General features: G+C 33.5%; 2 protein-coding genes across 2 annotated transcripts; both read left to right on the forward strand.

The window, feature by feature from the left end:
• The first annotated feature begins 1,062 nt into the window (after nt 1-1,062).
• On the forward strand, nt 1,063-2,019 carry LOC100914095 (olfactory receptor 6-like). Its single transcript, XM_003759196.1, has one exon. The coding sequence runs from the start codon at nt 1,063-1,065 to the stop codon at nt 2,017-2,019; it is 957 nt and encodes a 318-aa protein (XP_003759244.1).
• A 14,413-nt stretch (nt 2,020-16,432) lies between these two features.
• Nucleotides 16,433-17,377, forward strand: LOC116420978 (olfactory receptor 2AG1-like). The gene has a single exon (XM_031949263.1). The coding sequence runs from the start codon at nt 16,433-16,435 to the stop codon at nt 17,375-17,377; it is 945 nt and encodes a 314-aa protein (XP_031805123.1).
• Nucleotides 17,378-18,069: the final 692 nt, after the last annotated feature.

Below are 18,069 nucleotides of genomic sequence, written 5' to 3' on the forward strand. Positions count from 1 at the left end.
CTTCCTGACTTCAGGACCAGTGCACCAGCTGCTCCTTGACATCATTCATCTAAAAAAGAATACTATCATATGAATTAAGAACCAGTAGAATGGCTTTCCTCAAAAATAATTAACATTTGAATGTCAGACTAGAGAACTGTATCATTTCCAGAACTCAGTCAGAAAGTAAGGGAGAAAGATATCAAATTGCATGATCTTCTTAATGACAGGTGGAATTAAAAGAAGATCCTGGCCACTGGGTACATTTTTACAGTTAGTTTTGGTTGTCATAATACTTCCCTTATTTTCGGTCACTACATCAACTAGGGGCAAGGATTAGGAAGTAAGAACTTAGCTTCTTGTTTATATGTACAATATGTAAAATAAGAGAATTCTAGAAAATGGCTTTTAAAGTTCTACACTTTTTTTCAGCTCCAGATCTATAATCTTATGATTCTATAACTCCAAATTCTGCCTTCTCCTAAAGCCTGTCTTACAACAATCGCTGTAGTTGTTATTTGTTATTATGTGAATGGGATTAGTTTGCCTGCCTCTTAGCCCAGATTCCTCAATTTAATCTTAATGTTCAAACCATTGGTATTTGAAATTTCTATGTTAATCTCCATACTTTTGTCATTAGAAATGATGGCCATTTCTTCTGTTGTCACGAGATCTCTTGAAATCTAATGATAACCTAGGATAAACTGAGAAAGAAACTAATATATCAATACAGTCACTGACCCAAAGTGTCAGGTCAATTTGTGAGAGAGAGAGATACTTTTCATTTTTTAATCTTGAGCCAAGACTTCTATAATAATTGATTCCTAACCTTGAATTGAAGATAGAATTGATGATAGATTCTTCTCTGTCCTCTAGTTTCCATGAAGGACAATCTTCAAACTCTTAATTTATTTACATTGTGTTCTGTCCAAGATGGAGACAGATAAATGTCTTTAAGTTGAGGTAAGGATGCATGATATGTGAGGACTAAATAGCATTTGTCCACTGCTCTCCCCTTTTCCTAAAACCATTTTATATTACATTGCCATTGCAGGTCTTAACCGGCCCATTCACATCCAAACAATGAGGGAAGAAAATATCACTAATGTCAATGAGTTTATCCTTGTGGGTTTCCCAACTGCTATCTGGCTGCAGATTCTACTTTTCTTCCTCTTCCTTGGAAACTATCTATTTGTACTGATGGAGAATCTGGTCATCATCCTCACTGTCTGGATCAATGGTTCCCTCCACAAGCCAATGTACTACTTCCTGGGTAGTATGTCATTTTTGGAGATATGGTACATTTCCGTCACTGTCCCAAAGATGCTAGTTGGATTTCTTCTTCATCCTAATACCATATCCTTTCTGGGTTGCATGACTCAACTCTACTTCTTCATTTCACTTGTCTGCACAGAATGTGTGCTTCTGGCTTCAATGGCATATGACCGTTATGTAGCAATTTGCCATCCACTCCACTACCCAGTCATCATGACTACAGAGCTCTGTATGCAGCTGATTACCAGCTCCTGGATATGTGGCTTTTCTATTGCTGTAGCCAAAGTCTATTTCATCTCACGTGTCACCTTCTGTAATAATAACATCTTAAACCACTTTTTTTGTGATGTTTCTCCAGTCCTAAAACTGGCTTGCAAGAATTTTTCTACAGCTGAGACAGTGGACTTTAGCTTAGCCATTGTGATCCTTATATTCCCCTTCACAGCTACTGTTATCTCCTATGGCTTTATTATCTCCACTGTCCTGCGCATTCCCTCAGCTGCTGGACAGCGAAAGGCCTTCTCCACCTGTGCCTCCCACCTCACTGTGGTAGTCATCTATTATATGGCAGTTATCTTCATGTATGTTCGGCCTCGAGCCATTGCTTCCTTCAATTCCAACAAGTTGATCTCAGCCATATATGCAGTCCTTACACCTATGTTAAATCCCATCATCTACTGCCTGAGGAACCAAGAGGTCAAGGATGCTATCAGAAAGACTATAGTCAATGGCTGGGGACTATTCTTGAGAGATTCCTCTTTGTGAAGAGACCCATTCATTTCTTGGCCCAACTGCTAGGCAAAAACTTAGAGATTATTTCCACAAGAGAGAAGAATTATTTGCTCTGTATACAGTAATGAGAAACTAGTCATCAATTGAAAAATTATAAACCACCAAGTGATATTACTATTAAATATAAGAATATATGTTTCAAAAATTATTTTCAGTAAATAGGAGATATGGTACTTTAGCAAAATCCTTTTTTAAGATGAGGTCTGATTGAATCAACAAATCACCCTACTTCCCTTAAGCAGATGATTAAGCTCATCATTTGAATGACTTAAAGACATTATACTAACTGTGAAGAGTCCTTAATTTGGAATGAGTGAAAATCACCAAATGAAATAGCTAAACAGAAAATAAATGTATTGGGATTTGCTGACGCAATTCAGAATTCAGACATTGACTAGGTTGGGCAGAAAAGGGGCAGAAGCATTTCTAGCCAATCTTTAGGAGAGAATTTTGTGAGAAATAGAAGATTATTTTCTTTCTACTAAATATCCTTCTTTCCTAGTTTGACTAAATAAAAGAATTGTGAATATTTAAGGAAAAACATAAAACAAAATTTTATCAAAGAGACTCCTGAAACACAAAGAAAAATTTATTATGATAATGTTGATTTTATACAATAAAACACAAGAAAAATCTGGGATGGTTGGGGCATTTTACATTAACAATTTGAAGTGACTTGGTATGGTTCAAGCTTCAAGTATAACCTTAAAGCTTGGAAAGATATTCTACTTCAAGAAATAACTTTTGGTCTCTTAAAACATTATCTCTAGCATTTTGCCATCTATAGCCAGATAATAGTACTATCTCAATATCTATATAGTGTTTACTCTGTGTAATATATCTTTAAAACACCAATATTTTCAAGATAATTCCCTTGGTTGTGAATTATGAAGTAACATAATTCCAAAATAATAAAAAGTGAAGGGGATTCAAAGGACAATGGAAAGAAATTTGGGTGGGTATATTACCAACAGTGACACTTTTGATCTGTCTCTTGCATAATATGTATCTCTTTTCTTTTTTCAACCATATGTTCCTTTAATCCTCTTTGTGAACTCTGTTTCATTCTAATTGAACTAATAGATATTCCACTTCCTTCCTCCATGCATTTGTGCAATCTGCAATACATTATTTTATTGCCTTTACTTCTTAAAAACCTTATCTTCCTTTATAGCTCAGGTCAAGTGTCAACTTCTTGACAATCCTGAATCCTTTCTCTTTCTAATGTTTTCTCTCTTTTCATGACTTTGTTTTATACTAATTTATGAATGCTCTATCCCTCCCCAGTAGAATGTAAACTCCTGGAGGATGTGGATTTATTCCTTTTTGTCTTTGCATTCATCATGACTAGCACAATGTCTGGCACATAATGAGGACTTTGTACCTTGATGAATTGAACTTATTTGAAGTGAATTGCACATATAAGAAGTTATCAAAGGATGTTTAACATACTCAAAAAAAGATCTGGACAGGTCACATATAAAAATCTTGCATTTCAAATTAAGACATCTCTGAGATATCACTACACACCTATCAGATTGACTAAGATGACAGGAAAAGATAATGACGAATGTTGGAGGAAATGTGGGGAAATTGGGACATTGATGCATTGTTGGTGGAATTGTGAATACATCCAATTTGGAACTATGCTCAAAAAGTTATCAAAGTGTAAATGTCTTTTGATCCAGCAGTGTTACTACTGGGCTTATATCCCACAGAGATCTTAGGAGGGAAAGGAACTCATGTGCAAAAATGTTTGTGGCAGCCCTTTTTGTAGTGGCAAGAAACTGGAAACTGAATGGATGCCCATCAATTGGAGAATAGCTAAGTAAATTATGGTGTATAAATGTTATGGAATATTATTGTTCTGTAAGAAATGACCAGCAGGATGAATACAGAGAGGCTTGGAGAGACTTACATGAACTGATACAAAGTGAAATGAACAGAGCCAGGAGATCATTGCACACTTCAACAACAATACTATATGAAGATCAATTCTGATGGTAGTGGCTATCTTCGACAATGAGAAGATCCAATTCAGTTTCAATTGATAGCGATGAACAGAACCATCTACATCCAGAGAAAGAACACTGGGAAACGAGTATGGACTGCTTGAATTTTTGTTTTTCTTCCCAGGTTATTTTTTACTTTCTTTCTAAATCCAATTTTTCTTGTTCAAAAAGTGAACTGTATAAATATTTACACATATATTGTATTTAACATATACTTTAACATATTTAACATGTATGGGATTTCCTGACATCTAGGGGAGGGGGTGAAGGAAAGGAGGGGAAAAGTTAGAACAGAAGTGATTGCAAGGATCAATTTTGAAAAATTACCCATGTATATGTTCTATCAATAAAAAGCTATAATAATAAAAAAAATCTTGCATTCTTAAACATTAAAAGGACCATAAGAAAGACTCCAGAATATTAAGTAGAATGACTATTAAAAATTTACAAAAATACATGAACTAAAATAATCACCATCACCATGATCATCATTATCATAACAGCTTACATTTAAATAGTACATGGGTTTGTAAGGTATTTTAGGTGTATTAGCTCAATTGATCCTCCCAATCACCCTGGGAGCTACATGTAATATTATTCCCATTTTACAGATGAGAAAATTGAGGCACAGAGAGATTCAGTGGCAGAGTCACACAGCTAGTCAGTATCTCAGGCATAATTCAAACTCAGGCCTTCCTTATGCAAAATTGTTTGCTTTATCTACTATACCACATATCTCCCTGTTATGTAACATTATAAAGTTTAAATGAGTCATAATATCCATCAGCAGAAAGAATGCCCATATCAAAGAGATATGAATCTATCAGGGTATAATTATTAAAATTAAATGCTATCATTTGGTATATTGTACAATATCATATATTGTGGATTATTCATGTATATGTTCTTTTTAAAATTTATTTATTTTTTTTTAATAGCCTTTTATTTACAGGTTATATGTATGGGTAACTTTAAAGCATTAACAATTGCCAAACCTCTTGTTCCAATTTTTCCCCTCCTTCCCTCCACCCCCTCCCCCAGATGGCAGGATGACCACTAGAGGTTAAATATATTAAAATATAAATTAGATACACAATAAATATATGTATATGTTCTTATATCTTATTCAATTCGACCATCATTTACACAGCACCAACTGTATGCCAGACAGTAGAGATACAAAGATAGGAACAACATACTCTCTGTCTTATGCAGTTTGGATTGAATTGGATTGAATTCATAGAATATACATATAGGTAAGTATAAAATCTACCCAAAATCAAATTAAGGATGGGATAAACCACTAAAACTGGAGATAAAATTTTTTTTTACTTATTTTTAAAAGTCAAGTACTTCACAATCACATAGTTTGGGGAACTGTTGACTTAACTTAGTTCTACACGGTTAGAGTTCACACAAATATACCTGCATGGCCATAACGATAGGTATATGACTTCTAATTTGTTATATAGGAACCATTCCCCTTGAGAAGAAAGAAATCAATCCATTTTTTACAAACTCAGGTTAGACATGTAATAGACTTGTCTTATAGGGAAAAGACTATATTCCCACAATAACTAGACAAATTTGATATATAATGCAAATTTAGAATATCTCCAATCTAAATGTTCATATGGATTATTTGTGCTTGACTCATATTGGATTAATCAGTCACGATCAGATGCACTATATCTTAACTCCAACATAATGATGCTATTTTTGGTTCTTTTCAAGAACTAAGGACAACTAACAACAAAGAAGTGTTGTGACTTATATGTTATATAAGATAATTATCCTCATTTTACATAGAAAGAAATTGAGACTCAGAATTTTTAAGGCCCTTACCAAAAGTTATTGGATAAGTGTTAAGACCTATACTCAAACTCAGGTCTTTTCAGTCAAATCTATTGCTAATTCCCTTATATAATATTTTCATTCAATAGCAAGAAATGGTAATGACCCTTAGAAAGAAAAATCTTATATTGCCAACAAATAAATAAAATTGTTGTCCCTCAAATCACTGGCAAAATCTCTAATTACTAAAGTTGTTTCCAATAACAAATACAATAAACAAATACACAGAGAAAAACACAGATGTAAATGAAAACATGTATCTAAGAGATAATAATAAAATAAGAAATGAAATTATTTGACATAGAATGTTGATCTATTCAATAAAGTAGACAGAGTACACTAGTTTGAGGTGAATAAAGTGATTATCTGTTAGCTCCATAAAATTTTTGGTTTGGTGATATGTATTTGGAGAAGATTTCAGACTTAAGGTCCAAGAAGAATTCTTAAGATTTCAAAGATTCTCCATCTGTTAGCAAGCAAAAAGGTGGTAGTACCTGGCCCCCAAAAGAGAAAATGCCCTTAGGGATTCATTAAAATCCTAGATGGTGGACAAATCAATTTATAGGAAAGTTATCTTAGCTGAGGGAATATTTTCCTCTGAGTCAAGCAGATATAAGGAACAGTGAAGATGATTCCCAAGGCATCACGCACTGTCTCACTCCTTCCCAGAGCACCATTAGGTTATTAATTAAAGGCTCTCCATTAGACTCCTCTATCAATTCATCTATTCCTCTTTCCACTCTGTTTGGCTTTCTCCTATTTTGGCTTTCCAGAGATTTTAGGCTCAAGAATTTGTTTTATTCTCACAGTGTTACTGGAAGGGTAGGCTTAAGGAGGAAAACTAGAGAAACCAAATTGGTTCCCTTGTGATACATAATGAAGTAAAGTATAAAAGGGGCACCACTGCTCCATAGGATCTTTGCTGAAGATAAGAAGGGGGTCACAGCTTCCCATGCATGTTTCCTGTATTCATAAGACAAATTACACCTGAATGATGAATGTGTTCCTGACTGACAGATCTTAAAAATCCTATCTCCTACTCATCTTGCTGGAAAAGAAACTGTCTTCCACTTAGGTTCATGTTTGGTGTTTCCAGGTTTTCAACTATCAGCAACACAGTTCATATGGTGGGGAATGGCACTGTTTTTCTATCACAGGTAAGTAAAGAGTAAAGTATTAGGCTTAAAGGCATTATGGGGGATTTTAGTGTGAGTGTGTGTGTGTGTGTGTGTGTGTGTGTATTGTGATAAGGAAATGAGAGGATGTGGTAGAAAGAAAAAAAGGAGATACAATAATCCAAAATCTAATATTTATCTCAAATTTAAAAAGGACTGATTGTTTTGAAAAAGCCACACATCCTAAGAGCACCTTTAAGTTTCTTGAGGGCAAGAGGGATTTCATTTTTTTTTCCAGCTCTTCCCACAATGTTTGGCATGTAGTACGCATTTAATAAATGCTTATTAATTGATTTATTCTTCTATATAATTCCCAACCCTACTAGGAAAGAGAAATCTTAGACAAAAGAGAGGACACAAATTATTCGTTGGGTAAATTAGTCAGAGATATGAACAGAAGTCACAACTCCTAACTTAGCCATGATTCTTGAATTTTTCCTCTGAGCTACTTTAGCGAGCCATATGCCATCATAGGGTATCCTAACTTAGCTCAGTCTACAAAACACCTAGGTGACATGATTGATGAAAAGTTTTCATGACTTGCCATCAGTTTCTTGGGCTCAATGCATGATCTTTCCAGATTTCTAAAAATCTGCTGTTAGCTTGTGTACACAAAAGCTTAGCTTTCAATATCTACTTATCTCCTACTAGGCTTTAGGTTTTCTCTAATGACCAAAAATAGTTTGAAGAAAGAACTTTCGGAAATGTGATACTATCTCTGCTGTGATGTAAACTTCTTACCCATTTAAATCATCATGAGCAGATTTTTGCCTTGAGTAAAGTCTGGTACCTGTGTGCATTATTTTACTTTGTTGTACAATAGGGAATAGGGAATTGGCAAAATGTGCACCTAAAAGATAGGGTTACATAAAGAACTTTTGCCTTTTCCTTTCTAAAGCAGTGTTTTCTTAGTGAAGCTACTGTCTGTGTGGTGTACCATAAGCATACACGTCTCTGTCTTTCACTTCTATCTAGACTGAGGTGTTAAGACCCCTCATTTTGTGTCTTATTTCTGATTAAATGAAAGAAACTCATAGATGTTCCCCATTAAGGTCAGATATAGAAGCTAAGTATCACTGTTTCTTTAATCAACAAAAGGCCACTTCCTTAATCTCCCTGGTCTCCAAACATCTTTGCCATTTCCTTCTTCAATGTATTTAAGCAGAAATTAAGTGGTATGACCAAAGTCACACAGATAACATGTTGGATATGGGATTTGAAACCAAATCTTTTCACTTCAGAGACAGTGATCTTTATACTTTATCATGCTGACCACATCATATACTAGCATAGATTTCAGAGCAGAGATAAAGGGTCTATCAAGAACTGACTTTTAAGGAAATAACATATAAAAATACCACTTACCAGTATCTTCCTTAACCCTAGAATCTAATGTATTTCTTATTGAGGATTTATGATATACATGGCCTTGAAAAATAACTTTATTTCTAAAAGTTATTTTATAAGATTTCACCTCATAATAGGATTCCTTATGCTTGTTACTTAATGGCTTGTGGATCACTGAAACAAGAAACTTAAGTAATGTCATCTATTTAGCAAAAGAAAAAGTCAATAAACTTCATATGCCCAAATACTACAGGAGAGAAAAGTATTAGAGTCCAAGGCCTTGTTTTTGCCTGTTTTTGCCACTCAAGAACAGAGATTAAAGAGCTCTTGAAGAATATTTCATTAAGCATCTTCATTTTACAGATGAGAAAATGAGGTACAAAGAAAATTAGATGACAAGTCAGGCCTGTGACTTGTACTGAGGTTCCCCATCTTCTCTGATTTCAAATTCACTTCTATTTTGATCACACCAAGATGTCTCTTCACTTCCAGTGTGACCTTGAACTAATTATTTAAACTTTCTGGTGTCTAGCTTCCTCAAGTATAACATGAGAACATTGGTGTACATGACAGTGATTTAGCCCCTATAAATTTATAATCTTAAGAGTAGGATAAGATAATTTAAAATTAAATAGCAATAATCCATAACATAGCAGTCATATCCAGGCACTTATAGCCTTGACATCCCTTCAATTCATTCTCACTTCCTCTTTCCAACTTTCCACTATCAATATGCATTCAAATTTACACCATCACATCATTCACTTTCAACTCCACTACTATTATGTAGAATCCAGAGTATCAGAAAATTTACTTTTGGAATTAACTAATATTCCAAGAAACAATGTTGACTTTTTTGGACTTCAAAGAAAATATTTTGAATAATGTATATTTCAGAGTACTATTTGGAAGTTTCAGTGACTAACTCAAACATGTCCAAAGAAGAATATTCAAGATAGTGAGTAGATTAGATACCCTGATTTATGAGGGTCCTTTGAAGGAAATGAAAATGTTTTGCTTGGAGAAAAGGTCTGAAGGGACATGAGAGTAATTGAAGTGTTGTCACAACAGAGGAGGATTTACTTTGTCCTTTTTTTTGCCTTGCGCATAATAAGAACCAATTCTGGGAAGCAAAAACTAGGAAAATTTTTGTTCGATACAAATAAAAATGACAATAATTGTAGCTGTACAAAAAGGAAATGGGATGTTTCAGGAGGTCCCTTGTCTCTGGAAGTCTTCAAATATTAGATGATCAAATATCAGGTGAGATATGGAGGAGATTTTTGGTCAATTATGCAATCGCTAAAATGACTTTCAATTTCCTTAAAATTCAGAAATTTTCTTAGGATAAATCCACTCCATCCTTTGGAATCTATTTCAGTCTCCATAATGGAAAGTGTAGTCCATCAAACTCTATTCCTATCATCAAGGATGACAATTATCAACTAGTGTTAATATTTACTATTGCTACTAACAAGTTCTTCCTAAAATTGCTTTAAGAACTTAAGTTTTATACTTTTGTTATATTCCAGATATTCTTAATTCTGGTTATATATGCCATTTTCTGGAACTCTTTATGTAATTGCTTCATGTTCCTGTCTTGGTTCTCTCAGAAAGTGGTCACCATGTTTTGGACCACACCATCTTCCAAATAAGTTCTTAGAAACTTGAATGACATTTAGAACCAAAGAAATGTTTACCTAATTCCAGCCTAATTTCAAAAAAAAAAAAAAAAAGCACCTTATATACATTCTTGTAATGACAAATTCTAGATACTTAGTTTGTTCTATTTCCATATCTATACTTCATTACCTATTAACATGCATTTAGATGTAAAGAAAAATATCTTTACACTGATTTGATTCTAAATATATTAAATACCATTAATATATCAAATTGTTGCTTTGCAACTATTATCAATCCCTTTATGTTTGCAGCTTATGTAACAGAAGGATAGATATTCTAGATTATTAGATAAGAAGTTCTTAAAATATTCTGGTCACTTATCAAAGTTTATAGATTGCCTGTAACTTATTGACCTCTTTCCATGATTTCTCCTGTCATCTGTTCTAAATTTTGTACACCCTTATAAGGCCTTCTGTATAACAGGTTTTTCTCCTGAACTAATGGTGAACTATAACCACTGGTAATACCTCCCAGTCTTTAAATGATCACAAAATCCCACATTGCTATGACAGCTCTTCTTTTTGTATTTTTTTCTTCATTTACTTATGAATTTTTATCTTAAATTGTGGGATGTCTGTCTTGTAGGGTTAATGTAAGGATATATTAACTCTCTGACCTCTCTAAGAAATATAGTCAAAAGAGAAACAAAAATGTCTGCATTTGAAACTTGTAACCCCAACAACAAGTTAAATTCTTGGTCTTTTAATTACTGTCAATTATCAGACATTATTAAACTTCAGCTTTTCATCTTTCTTTGGAGGATCTTCTCATCTACTAACTAGTTTTGTGAGCAAGGTCACTTGAGGTTATTTAGAAACTGATGTCATATCCAAAACTGGAATAATTCTCTGGATATGATTTGAGTAGACCAGAATACAATAGTTTAAACACTTTTCTAATCCAAGACACTGTAACATCTTAATATAGTTTGAACTCAAATAAAAAAATATCTCAAAAAGAACAAATTCTTGAAAATAATTTGTGTCATCTCATTTTTTCTTTAGTTCACTTTATTGCACTTCAATAGAAGAACATCTTAATCTTCCCAGAAGAGGTAAATTCACATTGTCCAATTCAGCATTTATTTGCTCCTACTATATGCAAAGTATCACAACTCTTCTTGTCCTCAAAAAACTTACAGTCTAATATATTGAGTTTAGACACATGTAAATAGGAAGGATATAAGTTAAAATGTAATAGGAATAAAGAGTAACCAAAGCGATGTAAAAATATATGGAAAGCAAAATTACTTTCAATTGCAAAGAGGTGGGAGAAATTGGAAGATTCCATCAAACACTGGAGATCTAAACTGAATCTCAAGGGAAAAGTCAACCAGATAGTCAATTTATTAATTGTCTACTATATATGCTAGTCATGTGTAAAGCTCTGGAAATAGAAGGAAAGATTAAAGAAAAGGATGTCCTGTGCCAAGGACAATCTAATGGAAAAAACAACATGGAAATAAGTATTTACAAATAACATATATACCAGGTAAACTGTAAATAATCATTAGAGGGTGGCACTAAGCTAAGATAAAGTATTTGAACTGAAAGAGATAGAGTAATACATTTTAGCAATTATCAGTGGCATATTTAAATTTATGACTATGGAAGACAGCAGGATGCCATTAGTTTGACTGGATTGGCATCCAGTTTGCTTTTAAAGGAGAGATTAAGAACAAGAATGACAAAGGGAAATAGAAGTCAAATTGCAGATGAATTTAATGTAGTAATTAGGAGTTCATATTTTATTCTACAAACAACAGAGAACTACAAATATTTTTTGATTGGGGGAGTGATATGGTTATCCCTATATGTTGAATAGACTATTTTGGCAGGGATGAATATAATGAATTGGAAAAAAAGAGTGATGCAGGGAGACCAAAAAAGAGATTGATATTATAGTCTACATGAGAGGTGATTATATCAAGAAGCTGGATGATGACTTTTTAATCTTCTTGCCCCATTTTTGGAGATTCCCAAATTGTAACTTTCCTTTTAGTTTTGCTAGCACTTCTCACATTTTCAAAGGAAAATCCTTGCCCTCCTGGGTTTCCCATCCTCTAGAGTGAATTAATCTAGCAACAGTCTTCCATTAGCTCCAGAAATAAATGTTGTCCTTCAGGCACTATCCTATTCCCAAGGTGTGGAAACTCAATGGTAATAACTTTCCTCCTGATGATGATGGTTATTGTCCTTCATTCTAGAAAAGGACGAAAATAATATCACCTGCATTAGAGTTGAGTTACAGTGTGCCCAACAGTGCTGACCAGACCAGAATGCTCTGCCACAGGTTGGACACAAATAGTCCATATCTCCAATCTTGCATGCCTCCAGGATATTAAAGACTGAGGAGCTATGCAAAAAAAAAAATCTCTTGGTGCCAAGGATTATGGGAATTAACTGTCCCCTATTTGCTGAATTACCTTGAAAAGTCATTTCACATTCTGGGTTTCAGTTTTCTCTTCTGCAAAATAAATAGGTTGATTATATATAAATATTTGCAACAATATTTGTTAATTATATTGAACCGCAATGGATGGAGTGTTAGGCCTGGAATCAGGAAGACCTGTGTGTTCAAATCTTGCCTAAGACACTTAACTGGCAGTTACTAAGTGTATACTTCGAGACAAGTCACATAACCCTGTTTGTCTCTGTTTCTCATCTACATAAAATGAGCTGGAAAAGGAAATGAAAATCATTTCAGTATTTTTGCTGAGAAAATCCCAAATAGTCACAAGTTGGACATAACCAAAACAACTGAACAACAACAATGTTCTTTTTACTTGAGATATTGCTCCCGGTTTGGATATTAGAACCACTGGAGCTTGGCAAAATGTTTTCTCTATTGTTTTCAAGAACCATTTAGAAACAATAGAATTTAGCTATTTTAAAAATATTTGGTAGGATTGTAAATCCATTTGTTCCAGGAATCTTCATTATTTCATTGTTAAATAATTACTTTATTTCTCTTGATGATTGTGGATTACTGAGAATCTCTTCTTTCTACCTGGTTAATTTGGATTTTTTTTTAAAGTTAATCCATTGATTTTCTTTTTAATTCATATTTTTCCAGAATACTTTGAGATTTTAACAATGTAAGTAATTCTTCCAATACTGTAGACAATAGACTATCCACACTTTATTATCCTATAAGAATACTAATCATTTCCTTCTATAGAATTATCAAAGAGAGAATGAGACTACTTAACAAGCTATTTTTTCCCCTTGACATCATGAATATGAAGGAAATATAAAAGCCTCAATTTTGCCAAAATTCATTCAAACTTTTATTGATGACACCTTTTAGTATAATTCTTCATGTTTTCCTGGCTATTCAATATTTTAATCTCCTCATAAACCCATCATACTTCCTTTCATTATAGACAATTTTAAATTATTTGAAAATATTTTCTTTATTTTAGCCATTTAACATGAATTGAATATAAATATAAAAATGATAGGTCTTTCAACTTGGTCTAGAGGTTTCTGATAATTTTCTTTATTTCTCTATTTGCTATACTTTCAAAATATTTATTTTTATTTTTGTTAATTTTGTTTTCCTCTATTTTTCTTAAATTTTCTAAAGTTTACAAATTTTGAAAATCTTTACAAAAACTATTTCAATTATTTCTTATCTGAATAATATTCTCATGTTTTAAATTTTATTAATTTTGGCTTTATTTATTTTAGCTAAATTATTTTTGCTTGTTTGAATTGATAATTTGTAGTATTATTTAAAACTCATGCACATAATAAAATAATGGTCTTTTATTTCATTTTCTGAATAGGTTGTTTAGATACAAAAATGCTTTAGCTCTAATCCAAAAATATTGGTGTTCTGTTTTACTGCTATCAGTCTCATAGTGACTTTTTAGTATTTATAATATAATTAGTGGTTAGTTCTTTGAGCCATTCATTATTTAGAATAACTAGTTTACATTTTTACATGAGTCTGTATAACCAAATAGAAACCAAATCAAATCAAAATCAAATCAAAAAAATTCTAATACCATGCTGATTATTAGAATGTGAATAACTATTATATTCACAAAAAGACTCAAAAAAAAAGATTATGCTCAAAAATATCCAAACAGGCCCATTAATGAAAAAGGATCCATAGAACCTCTACTCAGTCTACAATAATTAGCCCTCCTCAATCCTTGAGCTATCCAAGAATCAGCAAACTTAAGCTTGAGGGTCAAATCAGTACTTTCAGTGAACTAAGAATATGGGATTTTTTCATATTTAAATGCAATAAAATTTATTTTAAAATGCAATAAAAACATTCTTACCTTGACTGAACACATGGGCTAGATTTGGAAAACATGTACATGCATAATTACATCCAGAATAGATGCAAAATTAGTCCAGGATAATTTGAGGAGAAAGAACATTATCAGCTACAAGGATCAAAAAAGACTTCATATAGAAAGTAGTATTTGAAAATAAAGGACTGTTTAAAAAGTACTATATGTAGCAACCTGAAAAGGAAGAAGATGAGAAGGCATTCTAGGGGAGAGAGATAGCCAATGGAAAGACAGAGAGATAAGATGTTTAAGGAATACTGAGGCTAGTATTTCTGGATGACAGCATCTGTGAAAAGAGTACTATGTTAAAAAAAAAATTTGAAAAATATGAAAAGATCCAGTTGTAAAGGATACCAGAGTAAAATTAGTCACTAACCAGCTTCTGAAGCTTATTGAGAAAGGGGAGGAATGTGATAAATCATATTTCTATTTGTTAACATTGGATGATGGACTAAATTAGAGGGGTATTTTAAGTAGGGAGACCATAAAGAAAGCTACTATGATATCAGACTGATATGTAATAAGGTGCTGAAATTGCTGGTGGTTTTTTTGAGTAGAGGGAATGAAATAGATATGATAAATATTATGGAATAGTAACAAAATTTGACAGCTAATGGTATAAATGGGTAAATGAGAATAAGAAACCCAAAACTGTAAAGCTTGGTGTCCAGAAAGATGGTGTTGCTCCTGATAATAACCAGAAGTTCACAAGAGGTAAGCTTGGGTATAACAAAAGATTAGTTTTAGAATGTTGTCTTTGAAATTTTCTACATCCAATTTGAAAAGTTCAAAAAGAAATGTTTGATATAGAACTGGACTATAAGGGAGAATAAGGATTAAAAAGGATTGATAATTCAGCACAGAAAACTCAAAAGTCCTAGTCATAATAGGACTAGTAGAAGAAACAAAAGAAAGCAATGTCATAAAAATTACAGAAAAAGAAGTTATCTGGGAAGAGAGTATAGTAAACAGTGTAAGATGTTGCAGAAATGTTAAAGATGATGACTAAGAAGAGGTCATTTGGTCTTGATAATTTTGGAGAGAACTATGTCAATTGAATAACAAAGCCAGGAATTATATTGCAGAGTTTAGAAAGAATGACAGGAGAGGAATGTGAGGCACTAAATGAAAACAATTTTCTTAATGATTTAGTCTAAGACTATGGTGGAGGAGAAATATAGTCTGTAGCTAGTAGATATGCTGGGATTTAGTAAGATTTTTGTTTTTAAGAATGAACTAATGAGATCATGCATCATCGTTAAATAACAAGGAAATATAAGTCACAGAAAATTTAAAAAGAGTAACAAACAAACAAGCAATTGACTCCTGCTTTCCTGTCTACTTAAAGTCAGGGTTCTGAAAATGTATCAAAAACTTTTATCAGAGCTATCCTCAGAAAAGCCTCCTTTCAAAAATTCCCCATCTGTCAAATTCTCTTAAAAACTGCCAGTTATCAGATCAGCATATTTGTAAACATCAGTTCCATTATCTGGGAAATAGAATAAGACTATCTCAATATTGTCTCTGAGATATTAAGAAACTTTCAATGCATTCTAGTACAGAGATTTTAACACCTGAAAACATAACGACTTTATTCTTATAGAGAACTTAGTTATTTCTTCTAATTGAATTATATATTCTCTTGACACTTTGCCATAGCATTTAATTTGTATATCAATTTAGATGTTACTTTCATTCATTTTTGGTGTTTGTTAGGTTAACTCCCAATCTACTAAGCTGTCATCAAGACCATGGAACGTTGTATTTAATCGACTGCAGCTCTTGAACAGGGTTTCTCTACTTCTGTAATCAAGATTTATTACATCTTACTTTTCATTTTCTGTAATAACAGTAATTTAACCCACATTTTCTGTGATGTTTCTTCCATCTTCAAAATGGTCTGGAAGAACTTTTGCATGGCTTCATGATTTAGAATAATTCTTAATCATTGGGGAATACACATCACCGAACCTCTGGTTACAAGAAATTGAGGAATCTGTGGAATGGAATTCTGGAATATCACTTTGATAGACAGTTTCTTCCTCATTGGAATTCTCCAGGATAGTAGCTTCCCTGAGCTGGTTTGTTTCATAATCATACTCCTTTATTTGGTGGCGATGGCTAGCAACGGTCTCCTGCTGATGCTGATAGTTATGGATAATCGTCTCCATGTGCCCATGTACTTCTTACTCAGTCAGCTCTCACTCATGGACCTGCTATTCACATCAGTTGTTGCCCCCAAAACAGTTATAGATTATCTGTGTGGACAAAACACCATCTCCTTTACGAACTGTGGGCTGCAGATGTTTCTGGCACTAACACTTGGTGGAGCAGAAGATATTCTGTTGGCTTTCATGGCATATGACCGCTATGTGGCCATTCGACACCCCTTGAACTATATGATAATTATGAGACCAAAGGTGTGCTGGTCTATGGTGGGTACATCTTGGTTTCTGGCATCTCTGAGTGCCCTTGTGCACACCATCTACACCATGCACTTCCCTTTCTGTAGTGCTCGAGAGATTCACCATCTGCTCTGTGAGATACCTCCATTGCTAAAGCTGGCGTGTGCTGAAACATCACAGTACAAGTTCATTCTATACACAACTGGGGTGACCTTCCTCCTGATTCCTCTCTCTGCCATTATTACCTCTTATACCTTAGTCTTGAATGCAGTGTTTCATATGCCCTCAACCCAAGGGAGAGAGAAAGCTTTGCTTACCTGTTCATCCCACATGACAGTGGTTGGGATGTACTATGGAGCTGCCATGTTCATGTATGTTCTGCCCAGTGCCTACCACAACCCTCAGCAAGACAATATTCTCTCTGTGTTCTACACTATTGTCACTCCAGCCCTGAATCCTCTAATCTACAGCCTAAGGAACAAAGATGTGCTAGGAGCCCTGAAGAAGATTACAAGGAAAGGCCCCTCAGGACAGAGAGTTTAACACTTGGGAAACATAAAGAAGACTGTTCTTATAGAGAATTTTGTTATTATTGCTTCTCATTCAATTAAGTGTGCTCCTGACATTTTGCCATAGCATTTAATTTGTATGTTAATTTAAATATTACTTTTATTCATTTTTTTATCTTGGTAGGTTAAATCCCAATCTACTAACTTATCTTCCAGATCATGAAGTCTGTATCCAATTGACTGTGATTCTTGAATATGGCTTCTCTATTGTTTTAATCAAGATTTATCGCATCGCACCTGTCACTTTCTATAATAACAATATCTTAAATATCATTTCCTGATATTTCTTCCACGTAATATTTCATTCAGAATGTCCCAAAAGAACTTTTGCATGACTTCATGGAAGATTTCACTCTAGTTATTATCTATTTATCCTATGTCAGAGCTTTCTTATGACTTCTTTATTCTACTTTCCCACAACTACTGGACAGTACACTGTTTTCTCCACTGATGTCTCCTACTTCACTTTGTCAGCTGTCTATTATAAGATGATCATCTTCATATATGTTCAGCCTCTTACCATTTCTTCATTCAACTTGAACAATTTTCTTCAGCCGCATAATAACTAGAGTCAATAGCAGCAAATTATAAATGATCGAGTGACATAAAGCTTTTAAAAAGGAAATTTATGTATCTGTTGACTATCTGCTGAGATGGTTTGTCAGG

The sequence above is a fragment of the Sarcophilus harrisii genome, chromosome 2, assembly GCF_902635505.1.
Source record: "Sarcophilus harrisii chromosome 2, mSarHar1.11, whole genome shotgun sequence".
In the NCBI taxonomy this organism is placed as follows: Eukaryota; Metazoa; Chordata; class Mammalia; order Dasyuromorphia; family Dasyuridae; genus Sarcophilus; species Sarcophilus harrisii.

Coding starts and splice junctions, on each gene's coding strand:
- LOC100914095 (XM_003759196.1), top strand. CDS start 1,063: ATGAGGGAAGAAAATATCACTAATGTCAATGAGTTTATCCTTGTGGGT.
- LOC116420978 (XM_031949263.1), top strand. CDS start 16,433: ATGGAATTCTGGAATATCACTTTGATAGACAGTTTCTTCCTCATTGGA.